Source organism: Manis javanica, chromosome 12 (assembly GCF_040802235.1).
Source record: "Manis javanica isolate MJ-LG chromosome 12, MJ_LKY, whole genome shotgun sequence".
In the NCBI taxonomy this organism is placed as follows: Eukaryota; Metazoa; Chordata; class Mammalia; order Pholidota; family Manidae; genus Manis; species Manis javanica.
In genome coordinates this window covers 59,308,204-59,331,181 of record NC_133167.1, presented here as the reverse complement: position 1 = coordinate 59,331,181, position 22,978 = coordinate 59,308,204, and the positions used below count along the sequence as shown (strand labels likewise).

Genomic DNA, 22,978 nt, shown 5'->3' with positions numbered 1-22,978 from the left:
TCTGCTAAAGGGCACTGATACCGTTATGAGGACCCCACTCTCATGGCCTCATCCAAACCTAAGTTCCCAAAGGCCCCATCTTCAAATACCAGCATATCGAGGGGCTTGGGCTTCAATATATGAAGTTTGAGGGAACGCAATCCAGCCCAAAGCAGGCCTCCAGAAATGAAGGCAGTGGCTGCGGAAGGACTCACAGGTGGAGAAGAGGCCGTGATCAGGATGGCCGGTGGCCATAGGCAGGGGGCAGACAGGGTCTTCTGGGGGCAAGAGTTGGAGAACTCAGGCTGTAGGAAGATCACCTTGGGCAGCAGTGACTGGAACATGGGCAGCGGTGGGGTCAGACCTGAGCCAGCAGTAAGGAGATGTGTGCCTGGAGAATCCAGGCAGCAGGGGACAACATCCAGCAGTGGAGCATGGGCAAGCCGGGCAGAGGAGGAGGGAAGGGGTGGAGGACAGAGCTTCAAGTGGGTATGGCTGAGGAAGTGGAGGCAAGCTAGTGCTGAAGCAGTAGCCATGGGGGAAATGGCTTGAAAATGGTGGCTTGAGAAGTAGGGAGCCCAGGATTCAAGGCAAGACCCAAGACCGTTGTGTGGGGTGGGAGAACCTGCCGGGCAGCCACTCGTGCTCCTCCGCCTGGCCCTCAGGCTCCAGGATGGGTACCATGGCAGTGCTGTCGGAGGCCAGAGCCAACCCCGGCTGCCTCCGTGCTGCCTGCAAGATCTCTTGCGAACAACCCCCTCCAATTTGTTTAGTATGATTTATGATTTTTAAAAAGCCCAGTTCTGACAACCTGAGGAACAAGAAAGAAGACTCAGGGACTTGAGCTCTGAATGATTTCTGCTTCCATATTCAGTCTGCAAAGCCAGCAATATTTACCGTCTGGGTTCCAGCTCCACAATGCTCCTTATTTCCCAAGAAGTCATCCTGCTCTCAGACACACCCACCGATAAAGCGACATGGGGCAGGCCAAGGCTGGGTGGGCCTCAGCAAGTACCTCTAGGCAGGCATCCCAGTGCTCCTGCCTCTTTTCGCAGTGCATGGCCTTCTGGAGCCCAGGCCTTACCTAAGGGAAGAGATTCCAAAGATGAGTATCTTTGGCTTGGTGACAGATTGATGAAGCAGATATTTAGGGGCCGATGGAGCTACACATTGTAACAGTGTTGTGTCCACTCAGGCCAGCTCTTCTGGCTTCTAGGACCAGGAGCCTTGCTTTTGGGGGAGAGATGGGTTATTTGATGTAACAGAAACAGGACAAGAACAGACGTTAGGAAACCAGGTTTGTTGCTAACTGGCTCCGTGACCTAAGGGAGGACATTTCTCTGATCTGTAGTTTCCTTACCCTAGAAATGAGGAGAATGGAAATGATTTTTAAGTTCCTTGTCTGAATCAATAGTCAGTCCTGGGAGTGGCCAAGCAGCAGACTTTTTTTTCCTTCTAATTTTGGTAAAATATATATAACATGAGACTTAACCAATTTTTGACATTGTTTTCCTTCTTTATTTTACTTTTAATTGTGAAATATACATAACATAAAATTTACCTTCTTAACCATTTTTTTATTAAGGTATCGTGATATACAGTCTTATGAAGGTTTCACATGAGCAACATTGTGGTTACTAATTTACCCATATCAGTGAGTGCCGCACCCTCGCCCCATTGCAGTCACTGTCCGTCAGCGCATAGTCAGATACCATCTTAACCATTTTTAAGTGAACAACTTAGTGGCATTAAGTACATTCACAATGTTGTGAAACCATCACCACCATCCATTTCCAGACTTTTCTATCATCCCAACCTGAACCTCTACCCATTAGGCAGTTACTCCCCCTCCCCCCAAACCCTGATAACTATTCTACTTTCTGTTTCTATGAATTGGTCTACTCTAGGTACGTCATATAAGTGGAATCATACAATATTTGTCCTTTTATATCTGGTTTATTTCACCTACCATGTTTCCAAGGTTGATCCACATTGTAACACATATCGGAATTTCATTCCTTTTGAAGGCTGAATTGTAAGTATATTCCATTGTAAGTATATGCCACATTTTGCTTTTCCTTTGAGGGACATTTGGGTTGTTTCCCTTGTTTCCACCTTTCGGCCATTGTGAATAATGCTGCCATGCACATTGGCCTGTAAGTATGTGGTCAAGTCCCTTTCACTTCTTTTGGGAATATATCTAGCAGTGGAATTGCTGGATCATATGAAAATTCTATGCTTGTTTTTTAAGGAACCACCAAACTTTTACCCTTTAGTTTAGTCTAAAATGAAGGCACTCAGACCTCCCATGTGTGTGATAGGGAATCCCACAGAGAAATAAATTGAAACCCCCGGGGTTCAGACAGGCCACTTGGCTGTGCATTCAGGGCTCTCTCCCAGTACTGGTGTCAGCTGGACATGTTCTGATGGCCATTATTGAGCCCAGGGCTGCACATTTTCCAGTTCTGGGGCGAACTATATTGTGGTGGAAGGTGGCTATGGAGAAAAATAATTTTCTCTCCTATTCACTTGTCCAGAATTTTAGAAACAGTGACGTTACGTGCACACATTTCTGTTTTCATTGATAGAACTGGAACCCCCACACAAGACCAGGATAAGGATCAGGGGAAAAAAGAGCAGACAGAAAGATGGCTGACACGAAGATGGATGCCTCAGAAGCACTGGTCAGAGTTACAGAATGACCTAGAGGAGCTGGGGTGCTGGGGGACCAAGTAGGCTGGTAAACTGACCCAGCCTGGAGCTGCTTTGAACCCAGGTTTGTTCTGGCTTCAACCCTCAGTTCTTGTACTTGCAAGGCTGGGCAATGAACATGCTAGCAAGATTAGCAACCCACCTCAAGTTCAGTTTCCTCATTTGTAAAATAGGGCATAATGAGAGTTAAGGGGTGAAATAAAGCTCTGTGTATGAGATGATTCCCACAGGGCTTGGCACTCACCCTTAATACAGGTTAGGACCTGTTTTCCCTCAAATGCTGAACATCAAATTCAGGTGCTATGTTAGACTGGGAAACCCTTCTGTCACTTCCCAGTTCTAGGAATCTACTTGAAAACATGGGTTTTGATGCAGTTTTCAGTTTGGTGGCCATTTCGGAACTTAACTGTTGCCTTTCCATTGCTTTCTTTTTCTCCAAGTCAAATGCTTTATCTTTTTGGGACTGTTATAAGGGCCTTGCCTACTAGGTACAAAACTGGATTTTAAACAAAAGATATATTCTTTGCTCACAGGAAAGCAGGAAAGTTAAAAACAAACCAATAGAAAACTCCAGTTATTCTGGGTAACACTGTTCCAGATGCCACTGGAAATGAATACTTTTGTAGTGGCCCCATTTCATTTGCTGAAAGGGTTCACTCTTCGGGCAGACAGAGCAGGATGGAAGGGAGAAGCAATATGAAAACACTTTGAAGTTACAACCTTAGGTAAGTGTAAATCATTATTATTAATCATAAATACAGGAAACTAACTATTTGATCAGTGAGCTTGTATCCAAGCAGACAAATCTGCCTGTCTTCCCTGCCTTGCTGTGTCCTGCCTAGTGCTGGGGCAGAGGCAGGCGCAGCTCAGCTTTCTGCTCATCCTTGTTGGTTTAATTCAATGAGCCGACCTGCAAACACAGCTAGGGTTCCGATGATACAGACGAGCATGAAGACCCCAAGGAGAATGTGATCCATCACCATTGCAACATATTTCCATTCCTCAGCGGCCTGGGAGAGAGGGAAGTGTTAGAATTTCCTTAAGAGGGTCATTAGACTCACAGTGTTTATGCTGTGCATCTTCTATGGCCCATTCAATTTGCAGACCTCACAGCCCTCCACATCCCTTGGCTGGCATTTGATCTTTATTATCTTAAATAGATTGTTCACAGTGTGATGATTTACTAAGGTGGCTTAAAGGCAGTCACCAAGATGTACTGATCTACATCTTAGGCCAGCAGCTGCCTCTTGAATGCCAGCCAAACCCGTCAAGCGAAACCCATCCATTTGCACTCAAGCACGGGATCATTTACACCCAGAGGTGTGGGTTTCGAGCCACAGAGCTTACGTTATTGGACTCCTGGTCTGACTTCATGGTCTCTGCGATGTACTTGACTCCCTCAATGGCACTTTTCACCTCGGGATGTTTGATTAGGGGAGAGTGGAAGCCCATCGGTGCAGGCCCCGGCTTCCCAGAAATGTCAGAAATATCAATGTCTTCTGTGAAAATCTTTTTGTCCTGTTTTTCTCTGGATGGTCTTTTCATTGTGGAGAAGAACATGACATTTGGGATAGTGTCAATAAAAACCTAACATAAAAAGAAATCCATGTATGAGAATTATCACCAGCAAGACAAACATCAGCTCTGACTTTGAATTACAATGTGACTTTAGGCAAGTCATTCACCGTCTCTGGGACTCCGCTTCTTTGTTCTTAAAACAAAAGGACTCTCCTAGATTTTCTGTTTTCCTCCATACATATCCTGTAGCCTGTCCAATTACTTCGGCTAACGGTAGGATTCTGTAATATGAGGATCTCACCACTGGAGGGAGCCCGTGCGCGGCTACTGACATTAAAAACAAAAAACATAAGCTTCCAGACCTCTATAGGTAACTTCTTTCAAGGCAATGTGTGGTCATCGACTGGTTAAAGAAAGGCCTCCTCTGCTAAAAAATATATACAGCTCCAGCCCCACAAAACAGCAAGACTGTTCTCTTTCATTTCTTGTTCCTGAAGAAATGCAACGCAAGTATTGCCAGGGCTCACTCAACAGTATAGAAACGGACTGTTTCTCTCCAAAAAGGATGCATTGAAAGCAGTAGTTTTTCTGTCAATCCCTGACATAGCTTTTGTATTCTGCACAATAGACCCTGTACATTAGCATCTCTGTGAAGTTTTAGCAGAAAACTGCCATATTTGAAATGTAACACATTTTAAATTTCAATTATGAAAATATTTGAGACCAAGTTCCTCACTAAAACTCACTTTTTGACAATCTCTCATCAAGCCCCTCCATTTCTAGCCTTTATTCTATTCCAGGCAGATGATTCTACCAGCAGAAAATAAGCAGTCTGTGCACAAACTGGAAGGCATACAAACAGAAATCTCCAGAATTTCACAGCATTTGAGTTAAAAAAGACAGTGGTTTATTCATCTTCTCTAATCAAAGAGATTCTCTAAGCTTGAATTTAGAGTGGGCTTGTTAATTCTGGTTTTCCTCTCTTTCCATGAGTTATTTATCCTGCATAGTTTAGAAAAGACACTCAGTTCCTAAGTACCTGCAAGTGTCAGCCTGAATTCCCCTGGCCACATGGGAGGAGAGACCTGTAGATGCCTCAAGAGAAAGGATCCTCGTGCAAAGTTGCAAGGGCTTGCTGCTCACCTTCCGCACCCACTCTGGCATGACGTGGGTGCTGGGGGAGCGGTGGTGTGTGTTGATGACGATGACGGTGATGATGATGGATGCGATGACAAACACCATGGTGAAAAGCATGTATTTGCCAATCAACGGCACGGCACTGGAGGTGGAAGGGATCAGCTCCACAATGACCAGAAGGAACACGGTTAAGGAGAGCAGGACAGAGATGCTCAGAGTCATCTTCTCTCCTAGACAAAATGAAGAGGAGACACAAAAACCTGCCTGTTATGGGCTGAATTCTTGCTCCCTCCAAATGTGTATGTTGATGTCCTAAGCCTCAGCACCTCAGTGACTATTTGGAAGGGGCCTTTACAGAAGTAATTAAGTTAGAGTGAGCTCATTATGGTGGGCCCTCATCCAATATGACTGGATTAGGACACAGATCCACACAGACAGGAAAGATCATGTAAAGACACAGGGAGAAGACTGCCATCTACAAGCCAAGGAGAGAGGCCTCAGAGGAAACTGACCCTGCTGACACTTTGATCTCAGACTTACAGCCTCCACAATCATAAGAAGATAAATTTCTGTGGTTTAAGCCACCTAGTCTGTGGTGCACTGTAAGGACAACCCCAGCAAACAAATACACCACCCAAACCCAAGAGTGACAGGAATGTGACTTGCATGTTCTCAAAGCATCATTCTGGGGAAATTTTTTGGCAGAATTTCCTCTGAGACTTTGGCACCTTAACTCTGCTGACAGTGGCAAGTGGCAAGCATTTCCAATAGAGACTGCCAAGCCAGAAATTATGCTCCACATCATGCCCCAGAATGCCATTTCTTGGTGGAACCCAGGGGACCAAGTTATGCCAAGCTGGGCAGCAGTTTTCCTGTCTGCAGCAGAATGTCATAAACCTTACAAAACTGAACTGCAACATGGCCTACTTGTTACACAGCAGATATGCACTGGACGGGCAGCCCAGAAATACACGTATAATTTGCTCATTATGGGAGTGAGCTTCAAGACCAAAACAGAAAAGGCCAAAAATCAAAGATTTTACATCACTTTTTCACATTAATCTAGGAGGATGATTTTTTCCTTGTATTGTTTTGTTTTTCTTATTAAGGGACCAGATTACCTGCCCCCACCTCTTTTCTCTAAGCCCTCTTATTTTGGGGGGACAGTTCCCCCTTAGAATTTTGGTATGGCAAGCAAGATGGGCAGGGGCTGAGTGGCACAGGAATATTTTCAAGGGGATAGCCCTTCAGATGCAGTAGAGAACCTTTGGAAGGGACTTCCCTTGTGATAATCTTGGTTTGTGTGTCCTGGAAAACCCTTGTGCTACCCTGCTTTCCAGTGTGGAGCTTTCTGTCATACTGGATGCTTCCACATGCTAGAAGTATGTAAAGAATACAGAGCAGATGTACACAGAAATGATCTATTTTGCCTCATGGGTAGAATTCTACCTAGTGAGTTGGAAAAGAAGTGAAAAAGAAGACAATGATAAATATGAACTACTGATCAAGTTAATCAAATTTCTCAATTAGCAATAATGATACTAATAATAGCTAATGTTTGTTGAGCAGTCTCACTGTTCTTTTCAAGGGTGAATCATGTAATATTTATAGAGACTCTGATTATTTTCCATATTGCCCTGACTAGTGTTTTCTCTCTTCACTTCAAGAAGCTTCATTTGATAGAGTGTTGAAAAATATATTTGTTTGTGATCATTTAAGAATCAGTACAATCACTAGAACATGCATTCTGTGGAACAAATTCTGCCTTATTTATTCTCTATGTATCCCTGCCATGTAACAGGTGTTTAACAATATATGTTGAATGAGTGAATGCATAACCTTTTTTTCCTTATTGGAAAGTTGGTCTTAGACATTTATGAGTTTTTAAAATCACTCTGATGAAATTTTTACCTGTTATAAGTTCGCCTTTCCCCCTACTTGTCTACCCTAAATTGTTTATGAGCAGTGACTTGCTGGCAAGCATGTGTGTACCTTTCCCCCTCTTCCTGTAGATGGCTGGTATTTGGTGAAATTATGTCACAGATGTGATTACTCTGTAGGAGGTTAAGTTGTCTGGGCTGATATGTGGGAAAGAATTGCCACTTGGGAAGTATATAGTCTTGTATATAAAGATACTGACATCTGGAAAACGGATATGCAAAAGAAATTTTCAAGGGGCAGGCAGTGAGCAAAATAGTTCTGTGCGTCTTCAGGGTCCCCTCCGTCTGCCTGCTCTGTAGTCTGCTCCCACTGTGCACTCCCCCCACAGTGACTTTCATCACTGCTCATGCCACTCAGTGCATGCATCCTCCTAGTGATGATGATTTGGGTCTGTCTGGCTGCATTTATTTATGAACCCATGATTAGTTCTGGCTTTCCCCCAAAGCAGCAGGATGAGACCTGACAGCATCAGCAGCAGCTGCCATGGCAACCACTGCACCCACCTGAGTCTGTGGGCAGGTAGAACACCAGGCCGGTCAGGAAGGAGAAGAGCAGGCAGGGAACGATGACGTTGACAATGAAGTACAGGGGCAGGCGCTGCATGACGAAGTGGTAGGTGATGTCTAGGTAGGGCGTGGAGGGGCAGCACGCGTAGAACACCCAGTGCTTCCAGCCCCGGGACTCCTTGATCACCCACTCCCCACTCTCCATGAATCTGCTCAGGTCTGGCTGGTCGCTTTCCTGAGAGGAGGAAATGAAACTGTGAAAGCCCAGCCATGCCAGTCTGAGGAGAGGCAGGGCTCTGTGGTCAGCTGTGACACGGCAACAGATTCCAGTGCTGTCATATTCCCAGGAGGGACTCTGGGTCTCTCCCACTTCTGGGCCTCAGGTTCCCTTCCCCCACGGCTTCGTCACTGGGAAGCTCCATGTTGACTACACATGTGCATCACCTGGGGGCTTTAAAAGAATGGGGGTTCCGCGGCACCCCCCGACCCCACCTGAGACTGATGAGCCAGAATTCTCAGCACTGAGCCTGGGCGTAGGGAATGCATTTACTCTCCCAGGTGGTTCTCAAGCGCAGCGCGTCAAGACCCTTCCCAACCAGCCGAGACCCTCACGCGCGAAGCCCGAGCCTCTGGTTATGGAGGGGCGGAATGGGAGACCCGAGTCCCACCTCATCACAGGAGGGCGCCACCTACCGGGTTGATGGCCACCACGGAGCCATCGTAAGTCCAGGTGCCCAGCTTCATGCTGCAGTTCTGCTCGTCAAAGGGAAAGTGGGTGACGATGATCTCGCAGTAGCTTTTAAAGATGGCTGGCGGAGTCCACGTGATGTGGCCTGTGTGGTCCAGGAGCACTTTGGTGAACTTGACAATGGCGAAGTCACCGTCTGCACTGCAATCGGGATAAAAGAGGGTCATGGCTCCAGGTGAGGGGTGGTGACAGCAGAAGCCTTCTGGGAAGTGCCGCTTTTATCCATGGCAGTGTTTTCGAGATTTGTCTGATAGTTAGAATCACTGGGGTGCCTGTTTAAAATATAGATTCCTGAGCACCAGTGAAGCACTGTATCAGAATTCTTCAGGGGAGGAATCCTGAAATTTATAGTTTTACAGAAACAGCAGGTAACACTGAGCGACTGAGTCTGGATTTTGCTCCTCACAGTCCTCAGTAGCATTTGTACTGTTAACCTCCATCTATCTCCTCCCTCATGTACTTTGAAAGTTAACTGGGGGAAAAAAAACCAGGAATTTTTAATAAAATCTTGTCCAGTGACTCATTATTGTGACAGGCAGGTTAAGGAAGGAGTCTACCACTTTTTAAGAACTATTCAGAGCTCAGAGGGGTAGGGTCACCAGTAGGGACGCCTCCAGGCCAGGCAGCGAGGCCCCTGGTGGGGTTGGAGGGGTGACTGGAGAGCCCCTCACCCTCCATCAGCTCTGCTATGGTGTCCTGTGGGAGTGGAGGCCCAGTGCTGCTAGTTATTTGGATTCTTCCTCAGAAGCTGAAAATCTGGATTTTTAAACCCAAAGTTTCCATGTTTCTTAATGTTGGGTTTTTCTAGAGACTAAATATTCAGATTTTAATGTGATATTTTCCAATTTTCAATTATTGGCACTAATTTCTTAATTTAAAAAATCTAATATGGTAGACACTAAAATAACAACAGGCGTCTTTTGCAGGCCTTATTCAGTGGGTAGGCCACTTGTCCTGCAAAGTGCCTGTTCCAGGGGCCTTGGCCAAGAGCAAGACATTAGAATAGGTGCCCCGCAGGTGGGTGGGGTCTGCCTCCATAGGCTTCCAGGAAACATGGCATCTTTGGTGTCTCACTTCCTAAATCAAGAGATTTTCTTCCCATTGACTTTTCCTTGGGATGCACTCTATCAGTTGGACCTGCCCAAAAAAGCAGAGGGCTACAGATTAAGTCCCTGCCTATAAGTAAGTGGAACAGGGTTCTCTCCCCACCAGGGGGTTGTTGAGTGAGCTTGTCAAAAGGACCAGAGGATTTTAACTGCTTCCCTCAGATTCTTAATGAGAGAGAAACCTAACTAACACGAGACACTCTGCTCTATCAGCGTATTTGTCTGAAAAGGTTACACAAGTGATTGGATAATTTGGCTCAAGCTTGAATTCCAGGTATAGTCTGAAAATATGTAGTAGAGAATCAGAGTGGGGAGGGTTGGCCTTAAAGGGTATCATTTCTGTTTTCACTAGCCCCCGCTGCCTTCCCACAGAGTCTGCTCAGAAGCACAGCCTGCTGGCCCCAGACACACGCTACTTAACGTTAGACTGCAATCCTCCAGGCCAGTGTTGAGTGCTCGTGCCTGTGAAGGATGCTCTTTGAATGAGCATTCCCTGACAGATGAAGGGCATATGATGATGAACCTGTAAACCGAGTGTCTTGAATCACACTCCAGTCTCGTCTCACAGCATGCACTGTGTCATGGAGCCCAGCGGCTGGGCCATGCAGGCATCCCGGGCCATCAGCAGCTGTGGTGTCTTGGGATGCCATGAGCATGTGATGAATAACAGCCCTGGGAGGCTCAGGCCTGTGGTAGGAAGGACAATTAATTCCAAGGAACTCAATCATACAAAGTTTGGGTTCCTTGGATAGTTGCCATATATACTTCAGGAGCTCTCTGGGATTAAATGTCCCCCACCCCACAGCCCTAACTCAATTTGGCTTCGTTAATTGTTTCTATTCATTAACATGAGACACCATATGGCACCCCTAGCATGTCAACTTGGCTCTTGGATTTTGAGGGTTATTTAATGTGAACAGTGGTGAGCAGCAGAGCGGCGGCCTTTCCATCAGCGCACTTTGTTTGACTCACCTGCCCCTGGAATGCCCCACCACCACCCGCCTGTTTTGCTTACTTGTTATAGAGAACGAGGTCTGGGCGCCAGATCTTTTCTGAGGGAATGTGAATCTTTTTCAGGCCGCCATAGTTGTCTGGATTCCATTTTAGGTTGTAATCCACCCATTGCTAGAAATAAACATAATTAGCCAATTAAAAAGCTAAACACATTTTTAAAAATCTAGGGTTATCTAGAGTTCTGATGGGGTGATAATTCAGATATTGACAGAAATTGTGCTCCAGTAAGAAAGGTGTGATTCAGAATTTGGCTTTCACTTTAGTGACTAGCAGCAAAACTTACATATCACTGACTAAATGCAGGGGCTGTCGAAGCGTTCGGCCTACATTCATCATTTAGTCCTCACAGCAGTCCTGTGAGGGAAGAGCGAGCCCTGACCCTGTGTGCAGATGATAAAGAAAAGGCACCCCCAAGTCACACCACCACAGGTGGCAAATCGCCGAGCCCCATGGCCCGCCCCAAGGAAGGAGAGTGACCCTACAGCGAGCATTTTCCTCAAGGAGGAAACATCATTTTTTAAGTTTTTTTTTTCCTACATTATAAAAGCAATATATGCTCAATGTAGCAATTTAGATAACACAATGTGCTGGATTGAACTGAGTCTCCCCAAAATTCATATGTTGAAGCCCTAACCCCTGGTACCTCAGAAAGTGATCTTATTTGGAAATAGGGTCTTTAAGAGGTTATTAAGTTAAAATGAGGTCATTAGGGTGGACTCTAATCCAGGATGACTGGTGCCCTTATGAGAAAGGGATACTTGAAACCTAATACATATTCCGGAAGAAAGCCACGTGAAAGCGCAGATGGCCAACCCTGAGCAGAGGGGCGAGGCCTGGAGCAGATGCCCCCTCACAGCCCTTAGCAGGTTCTGCCAACACCTTGAGTTTTAGACCTTTGGCCTCAAGAACTATGAGACAATGCTTTTGTGTTGTTTAGACTGCCCAGTTGGTGGCTTTGTTCTGGCAGAAAAAGCAGCGAACACCCACTAACATCCATGAAGCATAAGCCCACTACCCCAAAGTATTTACTTCCAACATTTTGGTACCTATCCCTGTTCGCCAAGTTGATTTCCTCTGGGCCCTGGTTAAATTTCTGGGTGAATACAAACAACATAAGTGCAATTATCTAGGTGAATTACCTGTTTTAGTCGAACATTGGTTGTTACGATCTGATTTACTTCATCCTGAAAGAAGATAAGACCCCACCTTTAGGAGGTAAAAGGGGAGTGGGGGGAAGGGTGCTCTGGGGTGAGAGGTGCAGGTGCCATGGGGAACCTGGAGTGCTCTTGTCTCACCACATTGATGAGCTGTATCAGCTGCAGACCCACGGTAACCTCCACAGCCTGGCGGTGATCTTCCACCGGCCGTACGACGCTGTTGTAGTTTTCAAATAGCTTTCCCACCAGACGGGTCTCATGTTCAGAGCCCAGGACAAGGCCAGCTGAGATGGCAAATGACACACACTGTCAGATTCTGCTCCCCACCTTCCACACACAAGAATGTGAGTAACTGAGGTGTGAGCAGTGAAGGGAGGGTATGCAGGCCCCCATGTTGAAGGGCTCCTGCATGCAGCTTTTGTGCCTTTTCTTTCTAAGCACAGCTGTGGGTGTGGCCCTTCCCAGAGGGATGTGCCAGATGGTCATCACACTTGTGCTTTGGACAGATGAGATTCCTTAATACAGCCTCTGGCTGCATCAAGTGTGCTAGGGACATGCACACACACGAGAAGAAAGATCCACACAAAGCCAGCCTCAGTATTTCAGTCTGGCATGGTGGAATGAAATCTTGGATGGATTTCATTACTGGACTCAGATCTCAGGATGGTATGAAGAGCCAAAAATCAATACTGGTTCACACCTACTAGGATGGCCATAATTAACTACATTGAAAGTGACAAATATTGGTGAGGTTATGGAGAAACTAAAACCCCCATAATGTTGCTGGTGAGAATGTAAAATAGTGAAGCTGCTGTGGAAAACAGTTTGGCGGTTCCTCACACATATGACCTAGCAATTCCACTCCTGTGTACGTCCCCCAAAGAATTGATCACACAAGCACTTGTTTACAAATATTTATAGCTTCACCATACATAATAACTAAAAGATAGAAATGATCCAAATGTCCATCAACAGATAAATGATGAACAAATTGTGGTATTTTCATGAAGTGGAATGTTATTCAGCCATGAAAAGGAATGAAGTATTAATATGTGCTACAACATGGGCAAACCTTGAAAACATTATGCTAAATGAAATCAGACACAAAAAAGCACATATTGTATAATTCCATTTTTATGAAATATCAAGAATAGGTAAATCCATAGCGACAGCAGATTTGTGGTTACCAGGGACCAGGGGGACAGGGGAATTGGGAAATGACTGCTAATAGAACAGGATTTCTTTTTGGGGTGATGGAAAATTCTGGAACCAGATATTAATGATCATTGCATAACATTGTGAATGTATTTAATGTCACTAAATCACATATTTTTAAATTGTGATTTTATGTAATAGGTATTTTACCATGGAAAATTTTATGTAATGTGTAGTTCACCATAATTTTAAAAATATCACTATTGGTGAGTATGTCCCAGTTAAGTTGTTAAGATGTGCTTTGCTGACCTAGGTTTGGGGCTCCTGTTTGGAGCACTAATGATTCTAAGGAGCCTTTACTACATTTTCCTTCAGGTTGAAGAGCAGCAGCATCTAGTGCTCTCAGAGCCCTTGGCCCTTTTATGTCCAGTGTTATGTGGTCCTCACCAGCTCCCGAGAGGCAGGTGTGCAGGCAGACATTTCCACCTGAGATGCTGGGCAGTCAGATGCCTCCTTGTCCAAGGCCACACAGCAGTGCAGAGCCTGGATGGGAGCCCTGTCATTCCGTGTGGGCTTCTGCAGTGACTCTTAATATTATGAGTGTGCTGTGGGCAGCCCCGGGAAGTCTACCACTGCATGTACCATAATTTCTATGAGAAAAGGGTTCCAAATTCCAACAAGTGCCTTATGAAGGCATCTTTGTAACTCAAGCCTTATATGGACTGGGGATTGTCTCTTCAGGGTTGGGAGAGGAAATAGATACATGACCCATTTACCCTGAACCAGATCTCCTCTTTCTGGGGTTACTACTGAAACCACCATACCTTCTCCCTGGGCCAAGAAAACTTTAAAAATTGAATGAGTGAGATGCTCTCCCTTTTTTCCTTGGTAGTGTTAACCTATTGCCTGTAAGATAACCTGTACGAAAGGTTATTATTTTTCTCCTTGGATCCTGAGTTTGGAGGAGATTTTCTGAAAAAAATAATTTTTAAGTAAAATGTAATTGCTTTTTCTATTTTTATTAATCAGTAAAAATAATATCCAACATATCCAACTTGTTATGAGCCAGACACTCTTCTACATGCTTTATATATATAAACTAACTCTTCCAAACCTCATAACCAGGTATGGTAACTACTGTAATTGTCCTCACTTTATAGATGAGGATACTGAGACAGAGAGAGGGTAAACGACTTTCCCAGATTTCAGGAGGGGTGGAGTCAACATTCAAACCCAGAGCCCAGGCTCTCAACCACTATTTGTCACCCAGAGTTTTAGATTAGCTTAAACTGATCATGCAGTGGGTTGGAACATTTTTATCCCCCCAAAACAATGCCTTTTAATCCATATGTAGAGCTTTATTAAAGGTCATACATTTGTACTATCTCATTGAATACAGGCAGTAAGTCTTTTACTCCTACTTTAAAAATGAGAAAACTCAGGATTGGACAGATGAACAATGTATTTATGGTGCCCAGCTATTTGAAGGCATGGTTATAAGTGGAAGCATCCTGACATGAGGACCTGTGCTCCTCAACACCTCCCTGAAGGTAAATGTACCATTCCCATTTAGATTTTTTAAAATTTATTTTGATTTATTTTAATATTTTATTTTATTGTATTGTATGGTATTGTATTGTATTTTGGTTTCATTAATATACAATTACATGAGCAACATTGTGGTTACTAGGTTCCCCCCATTATCAAGTCCCCACCACATACCCCAATATAGTCACTGTCCATCAGCATAGTAAGCTGCTATAGAATCACTACTTGTCTTCTCTGTGCTGTACTGCCTTCCCCATGCCCCCCCCCGCTATATTATGTGTGCTAATCATAATGCCCTTCATTCCCCTTCTCCCTCCCTTCCCACCTACCCTCCCCAGTCCCTTTCCCTTTGGTAACTGTTAGTCCATTCTTGGGTTCTGTGATTCTGCTGCTCTTTTGTTCCTTCAGTTTTTGCTTTGTTCTTATACTCCACAGATGAGTGAAATCATTTGATACTTGTCTTTCTCTGCCTGGCTTATTTCCCTGAGCATAATACCCTCTAGCTCCATCCACGTTGTTGTGTTAGGATTTGTTTTCTTCTTATGCCTGAATAATACTCCATTGTGTATATGTACCACATCTTTTTTATCCATTCATCTACTGATGGACACTTAGATTGCTTCCGTTTCTTGGTTATTATAAATAGTGCTGCAATAAACATAGGGGTGCATCTGTCTTTTTGAGACTGGGAAACTGCATTCTTAGGGTAAATTCCTAGGAGTAGAATTCCTGGGTCAAATGGTATTTCTATTTTTGGTTTGTTGAGGAACCTCCAAACTGCTTTCCACAATGGTTGAACTAGTCCATTTAGATTTTTGAAGCATTCAGTGTAGATTAAGTATATTCATTATGACCTTCCTGGACTCTATGTAGGGAACCCCTGACCTAGCCTACCTCTTCATTTCTTGTCTCCCAAGTTTTCTGAACCCAAAAGCGTCCATGCAGAGTTTTCAAATGGCACCTTCCCCATACCATCTGCTCTTGAGGGCCCTTCAGGGGAGGTGTTATCCAAAGACTCAGCTTTTGTAATCACCCCATTGAGCCCCTGGGACATGGCAATCCTCTGTCCTCCACACCTGCTATCCTGCACCCCGTCATGATGGTCACTTATTTTTAAGTGACTGTGTATTCCAGTTTGACAGGAAGAAGATACTAGAAAGCAGCAGATAGAGCAGATTATCCATATAATCTAGCAGGAAAGCTGTGCAACCTAACCCTCCCATCCACTGGGGAGAAGTGGGGGAGCAGGCATGGCCAGTATTCCAGTGACATCCACTTCCTCCTCTCCCACCCTTGCCAGTAACAAGGGGCCTGGTTCCTTCTGTAATGTATTTCTAAGGAATTTCCAAGCAGGTGTCCATCTCTTAGATTAGATTTGTTGGTATTCCTTCTTCCTTCTCAAAGCAGGGTGAAGTGTTAGAAAACTTAATAGAACTTGAAGTCAGAATTCTATGATTCTATTCCCAGCTCCAATATGGTCCAGAGAGTTGGACTGTTTCTTCATTGACCAGTGAATCACAGTTAATATCTTCTTAAACAGGCAGTGTGTAAATTAAAAAACATATAGATAAACAAATAAATAATGTCAGTTTCCCTTTTCAGCAAAACCATGTAGGTAATCCTTACTCAGATGACTGTAGCATTAATTCATTAGTCAAATGTTTATGGATCATTTACTGTGTGCAAAGCATTGTTTTAAGAACTGAGTTATTCCAAGGTGAAACTGACATGAATCTTTTCTTTCCACCCTCATGGAGGTTGGCATTTGTCGTTTACATAAATTACTTTGAACAATTTGAAAACTAATATGCCTTAAAAAAAAGGCAGCAATGAAGTACTTGGGATTTCAGAGATGGAAGAGAGGAAAAGGTTGTAATGAAAGGTGCTATATTAGTAGGACAGAGACCATTACATGTTAAGCTACCACAGGAGAAAATGTACTGATATGAAGGAGAATTTTGCCCATAAAGGACTGATTCTAAGTAGGGGAACCCAGCCACAATTTCAAAATTTTCTTTTTGTAACTCTGATTCCAGTCTATATTTTTATGTAGGAAACTGCCTGCTGGATTGGGCAAAAGGAATTCTGTACTGTTACTAATCACCTTGGGCAATCTCAATCTCAGCGGATGCTGTATCTCTTGCTACCCTTGGCAATCTCAGGCTGGGTTTCCTGACTTCATGTAACAAATGAAGTCTCCAACTGATCACATCCCAAAAGTTATAAATCAAGTGACCTCAGGCAGGTTAGTTCAAATCTTTCAGCCTCAGTTTTTCTACAATAAAAAATTGAAATTGTTGGACCACCATGTGAATCGATACCATTGAACCCTAGGTTCAATCTAAATACATATAACATGCTTTTAAAAAATAGCCAAACATGCATTTTTGGAGGTCTTTGATGTCATAAGAGATATTTTAAAGATTTTTATATGTAAGTATACCACTTAAGAGTTTTCATTGGTTGTAGTGTTTGCACATACACACACACACACACACATATACACATTACCACCACCACCACCACCACCAGTATAGCTTTGGTTGGATCAAGTCCAAATCCCGCAGGATATGATTTGTCTGACTTTAGGCTATTTCTCTCAACTCTGCTTTTGAAAAACTTTAATAACAAAACTCCCTACCGTTTTTGCCCAGAAGGCATATGTTTGTCAGAGTGATATTGGGAGAAATCATAGAATGTCAGCTGCCTTATTTCTCAGTTGAGATGATATCACCAGTACACTTTAATGTGAAGCAATCAGCAAACATCTATTTCCTGCTACCGGAAGTTTGGGATTAAGGATACCATTTCAGTTGCTGTGTTGTGACACATTCCAGAGTTGAATGCAGGTCAAGGGCTGTGTAAGGTTTTGTAGTTTCAATTCAAAGCCAAACCTACATACAGTAATGTCCTTAAAAAAGAAGAGTAGGTAGGAATGTATTCATATGGACTTTTTTAAATTTCAGAAGTTTAAAAAATTACAAGATATTTAATCTCTTATAGAGAGAGTTTAGTTACAATTATTAATAGGTTTCTCTCTCCGGCACATGTAGCTGTCAATCATTCCTCTTCCTTATCAGAATTCTCCGAGAGCAATAAAAGGACTGTTAATTAAATTGTTTGCATTTATAACATTCCCCCAGGAGTCCCTATAGTTGTTCAAATATGAAAGCAGCTCCCAAATGGTAGAGGTCGTGCTGAATCTGATCATGTGGCTGAGTCAGATACCAGGCTCTGATGGAGAGAGAGAGACCTGCAGGTCTGTTTTGTAGCCATTGACCAGGCAGCTCCTATTTTAATTCAGTAACACCAGCTAAAAATCTTTACCCAGAGACCGAATCATGCCAACACTGGTGAGAAACTGACAGAGTAGCCATGGGCTGGCAAAGCCCTGCCATTCTGCATTCCCATCAAAGAGGCAGGACTGTGGTTTAGAGGCTTCTAGTGCTTCCGTCTCCCAGGAGAGCCCCCCACCCAGGCACTTACCTGAGCAGAGCCCAAGGAGCAGGAGGAGCGGCCTGGGCTCCATGGGTGCTGAGCACCAGCGCGGACTGATGGCCGGGAGGAGGCCTATGCTGCTCATAGGCACTGTCTGGCCGGAAGCCTGGCTATTAGAGGGTTTGGAAAGTGAGTCGGAGCTGTTGTTTCACACCACCTGTCTGTGGGAGTGACAGCTGGGCTGCTCAGAGCCCTGGAGCCCAGGGAGCTGCTGAGGGCCTGACGCTGGTACAGGGTGCCCCACTTCACACAGCTGCTCTGCCCTTGACAAGATGAGTGTGACCTGTGCTGTATTTTAAATGCCCCATGAGTCAGGTTTAATAAAAAAAAAAACTTACAGTAGGGAATGAGTTCTATTGAATGGTGAGCAACTCCAGCCCTTTTGGGTAAACTAGGACCTCATCTATGTGGATTGATTTGATCGGGGTCACTTGGTCTGAGTAGATAGTCAGCTGTTCATGTAAGACACTGATCACCCTAGATGAGAGTATAGGTCCACAGTGTACACACAGGACAGTTCATTTGTTCTGGTCTCTCCAGACTGAGAGTACCTGGGGCTTCGGTGACTGAGTGGATTCAAGGAGCATGTGGCTGGTGCTGCACCTGCTGTGGAGAGGTCCGTGTGCGATGGAGCAGATCCCACGGTGGGCGCAGGAAGGACGCACGGCCCACCTCCCATGGACTGACACTCAGGTGATGAATCATACAGGCAAGTGTCCACGGCGGAAGCAGTTGGTCCAGGTTTCCACGTTCTCCCATCCATTCCTTTGCCTACTCTCAGGGAGCAAAGAGTAGAGAGTGATGCAGCTTTTCAATTCCTTTGTTAAAGAAAAACCAACCCTAAAACCAACAGTCAGTAATTGCTCAGTCTGAGAAGTTTTTTTTGCCAAAAAGAGGAAGGAGGCAGTTATTTCAAGACACCTGCCTGTTACTTCTTGCTTCCCAAGTTGAATCAGATGAGGGTGCCCCCCCACCTCAAGTCCAGGGCAAGCATCCTAACAAGCCCCTCATTCCCATGAATCCAAACAAATAATTAGAGAAAGGGATTGGAGGGGAGAAGAGAGAGCTGCAAGTTCACATTATTTATATGGTTTCTGTTTAAATTGTAGGAGATTTATTTAAATGAAAAAAATTGGTTCCCTCCCTTCTATAGCAGAGCACCGTGACTGCCTAGCCAGGAAGCAGATCCCTCCACCCTGCGTCTTGCATCTAGATGGAGCCATGGGACTGATTTCTAGAAAATGAAATGTGAGGAAAAATTCTGAGACTTACAAACCTCTCATCAGAGCTCATCCATGCTCTTCCAATCTTCTGACTAGATGGAATGGGTATGACCCCCAGGGAAACTGTCACACCACATGCTGAAGGTAACTTCGCTCTTGACATCCTGGATACTTGAGTAACTTCAAGGAGGAGGGCACCCCATTGACCTGGTCACCAGCTCTATTTCATGAGTGAGAACAAAACTTTTATTGGGTTAAGGTACTGAAATTCTTGGGTTTATCTGTACAGCAGCTAGTGTTACCATTATTAATACAAAATTTATTGTCTTGCCTTGAGGTCTGTAGTTAAGAACAAACTCTAAAATATATAGCACTGCAGAGGAAGGCAAAAAGAATGGTATTGGAAGCTGAAAAGATAGAGGCCCACATTATTTAATAGCAAACTATTTAATAAGACTCTTGGCCTTGATGGCTTGGTGACTGAAGTGTCTATTGAACCTGTGGCTCCAGAAGTTGCAAAACCCAGTCAGTTCATGTTGGTAGTATTTGCTTTGCTTAGTGAGTCAGTACAAGGAAAAGTCAAGCTTAGGCAAGAGTTGTCTGGTTCAAGAGCAGAAATGAAAGGGAATAGAGTGAGTCCAGAAATTTGGGCCTTCCGCTTTGAACCCCAAAGGGTAAGTGATGCCATGGAAAAAAGGCTTTGAACAACAGCAGTCCTTTAAGACTTCTCATTGAACAGATACTTCGCACCACTGCAACAAAGATCAGTTTAAGGGTGCTTTCTTCACACTCCAACCTGTTTTTTCCCAGATGGCTTCAGGATGGTTGCCATTGAGTTGAAGGGGAGAAGCATAAGGGTTAGGATGCAAAGAAGAAAATGAGGCTGGAGAATTATGTCTAGTAAAGAATCCTGTGTGTGCATGCTGGCACATGAAAGTGACTGTAAACACGTGTTTCAGAAGCTTACTAAGTAGTTAAAGGAATTGTATTGGCAAAGAGTTCTTGAATACAGACCATGAAAACTTTGTTTAAGTCTTGAAACAGTCCTTGGGTGCCCAAACATGACAGAAAGCAGGCCGTGACATCTGCACAGACTCCCCAAAAGGGCACTCTCTCTACTGCCCATGTTAGACATGGCCATGGAGGTGAATGGGCAAGCAAGAATCTTGCAGGGGGCATAGCCAGGGACCGATAGACACGTGAGCTCCTCCCAGCAAACAAAAGTCAGGGTTCAACCAAGGAATTGTAGCAGACCCTCTCAGCGCCCACCAGTATTCTGTGAGCTTTCACCTCTTCTCTGAGAACTTTGCTTCCTGTCAACGCCTGCAACCCTCTGCCCCAAGGTTATTTTTTTCTGGCTATAGGAACACACGGGACAAGCTGAAAGTGCAAGAGAGCTACTGCCCCCAGACACAGCCTTCAGCCCCAGAAGGAGGACAAATACCCCAGTGTGCTCCCGCCTTGAACGGGGTCACTGAGGCACACTCTGTGCTGTGTCTGGGACTGAGTCCCTGTGGCCTGTGGTGGAAATGGCTTGACAATGATCCTTTTTCTGGCTTCCTTCTGTTGTCTGTCTCACTTTGCACCCTCTGCCGCCTCTCACATAAGCTTCTTACTGGGGTCTGCTTCTGGGGGAACTGAAGACAGAATTTCTTGCACTGTATGGGAGTGGGTCACAAAGGTGTAATTGGGTGCCTTTACCATATTTTTACCATCTTCCCAATTCTCTTCTATGGATTAACAGTTGAAACTGTAGGTTTAAAAAATTGTTAAAGCTGCTATTGTCCTCAGGAGCAAACTTCTTTTTCACTTAAATTTTATTATTCAATTGATCCAAATTTATTACATATAGACAAGTTAGAAAATAGATAAACAAAAAGAAAAATGTTTGCCATTAGGCTTCTACCAAGAAATATCCATGGTTACTGTGTTATTTTATATCTGTTCAGACCCTTTCCATGAATTTTATGTATTTATGTATGTATGTATCTTTCACTATATTAAATCCCTGCTTTATGTTACTGGAAATAAAAAGATTTACTCTAATTTTTAGGTTTTCAAGTATTAACCACTGCTAGGAAATACTCTTTTCAGGAGAAGAATGAATCAATCTTTTTTGTTTTAGCTTTATTGAGGTATAATTGACCAATAAAATTGTAAGGTATTTAAAATATACAATGTGATGATTCAATATGCATATACATTGTGGAAAGATTCTGCCCATGCATTCCTTTATGAGGATATTTTTCACTGGGCATTGCTATGTGCCAAGCAGCGTTCTAGGCATTTGGGATACATCAGTAAACAAAACAGACAAAAGATTTCTGTTCCTCAGGAAAAATGCATTCTAGCTAGAGAAAACAGAAAAACAGAAAATAACAAATATACATAGTTCACAAGTAAATTGTTTAGTATCTTCTCATGGAATGTTATGGAAAAAAGAAAACTGAAAGCAGGGTGGGGGCACCAGGACAGCTGGAGAGGAGATTGCAGCTGTCAACATGCTTCACTGAGGATGGGGCATTTGAGCAGAATTGAAAGAGGTGCAGATATTTGCATGATGATCCTTCAGGGCAGCTGAGCATTCCAGGCTGAGTCCTAAGGTGTGGGCCTGGTGTCCTCACAATGTCACAAGGAAGGCAGCCAGCCTGGGCAGAGTGTGTGATGGGGAGATGGCTAGGAGATGAGGTCGGAGGGTAGCGGGGAAGAAGGGACACAGCACTCCTTGTAGACTTTCACTCTGTGCAAGATGGGGAACCTCTGCAGGGTTTGAGCAGAGGAGTGACATGATCTGACATATATTGTAAAAGGACAGTTTTGGCTCCTGTGGTGACAAGAGGCTGTATGGGAAAGATGTTAGAGGCTACTGCAGTGACTCAGGCAGGAGAGCAGTTGCAAGAGGGTGATGAGAAGCAGTTGGATTTGGGAAATACCTTTTGACACCAGGGCTAAAAGGATTTCCTAAAGGATTGGATCTGGATGCAAAAGAAAGAGAGGATGATGATTAAAGATGATTTGCAGGGTTTTGGCTTGAGCATTAGGAAGCATTTAGGTGCCAACAAGTGGATTAAGAAGAGGCTGTGAATGAAGCAGGTTAAATGGAGTTGAAAATTGTGAGGTGTCTTAGCGACATGGTGAGTTTGAGATGTCGATTAGAAATCTGAGTAGCAGTTGGAGTATGGGTCAGGAGTTTAAGGGAGAGGTCTAGGCTAGGGTAGATGGTGCGTAAAGCCATGACTGGGTAAGGAATGCATATATGCAGAGAAGAGAAGAGAACTAACATGAAAATGTTGGGAAGAAGAGGAGGATGGGGCAAAACCTGACAAGACAGAAGCAATGAAGTGGGAGGAAATCCAGGAAAGGCGGGGTGCTGGAAGTCAGGTAGAGAGATCATGCAGAGAAGAGGATGTGCCCGGTGTTAATGCTGCTGACAGCCTGTGAGAGGAGGTGAGGACAGACTTGATTATGGAGCTTAGCAATATGGGAACCATTGGTGACCTTGACATGTACAAAACCCCACTGGAGTAGGTTTAGGAGGGGAGGCATTACAGCAGCTTTACTGCAAAGTGTAACAAAGAAATGAGGTGGTAACTGGTGGAGGGAATAAATAGAAGTCTTCGGTTTTCTGCCTTTTTCTGCCTTTTTTTTGGATGGGAAACATAACAGCATATTTGCATGATGATCATAATGATCCAGTAATGAATTTTTAAATGCTGATTATGTACTAGTGAGCTGG

The 22,978-nt window shown here is 44.2% G+C and overlaps 1 protein-coding gene across 3 annotated transcripts; it reads right to left on the bottom strand.

Annotated features, from left to right (window-relative positions):
* Window positions 1–824: 824 nt before the first annotated feature.
* Window positions 825–18,185, bottom strand: CHRNA1 (cholinergic receptor nicotinic alpha 1 subunit). 3 transcript variants are annotated; one of them, XM_073218667.1, is made up of 10 exons: window positions 18,008–18,179; window positions 11,957–12,102; window positions 11,801–11,845; window positions 10,663–10,772; window positions 8,487–8,682; window positions 7,791–8,028; window positions 5,353–5,576; window positions 4,039–4,278; window positions 3,530–3,701; window positions 825–1,063 (listed from the first exon to the last, which is right to left on the bottom strand). In XM_073218667.1, the coding sequence occupies exons 1-9, from the start codon at window positions 18,102–18,104 to the stop codon at window positions 3,570–3,572; spliced, it is 1,428 nt and encodes a 475-aa protein (XP_073074768.1). In that variant the 5' UTR covers window positions 18,105–18,179; the 3' UTR covers window positions 825–1,063; window positions 3,530–3,569. The 3 variants fall into 3 exon arrangements, with proteins under 3 accessions (XP_073074768.1, XP_017513051.2, XP_036876552.2); XM_017657562.3 differs by lacking the exon at window positions 825–1,063 and having other exon boundaries at window positions 1,472–3,701; window positions 18,008–18,178; XM_037020657.2 differs by lacking the exons at window positions 825–1,063; window positions 3,530–3,701 and having other exon boundaries at window positions 4,096–4,278; window positions 5,249–5,576; window positions 18,008–18,185.
* Window positions 18,186–22,978: the final 4,793 nt, after the last annotated feature.

What these genes read in the sequence shown, in the direction of transcription:
- CHRNA1 (XM_073218667.1), bottom strand. Translation starts at nt 18,104, where the DNA reads ATGAGCAGCATAGGCCTCCTCCCGGCCATCAGTCCGCGCTGGTGCTCA. An exon ending in TGATACAGCTCATCAATGTG is followed by an intron (nt 11,846 to 11,956) that starts GTGAGACAAGAG and finishes ATCTTCTTTCAG; the next exon opens with GATGAAGTAAATCAGATCGT. An exon ending in CCGTGGTGGCCATCAACCCG is followed by an intron (nt 8,029 to 8,486) that starts GTAGGTGGCGCC and finishes TCCTCCTCTCAG; the next exon opens with GAAAGCGACCAGCCAGACCT.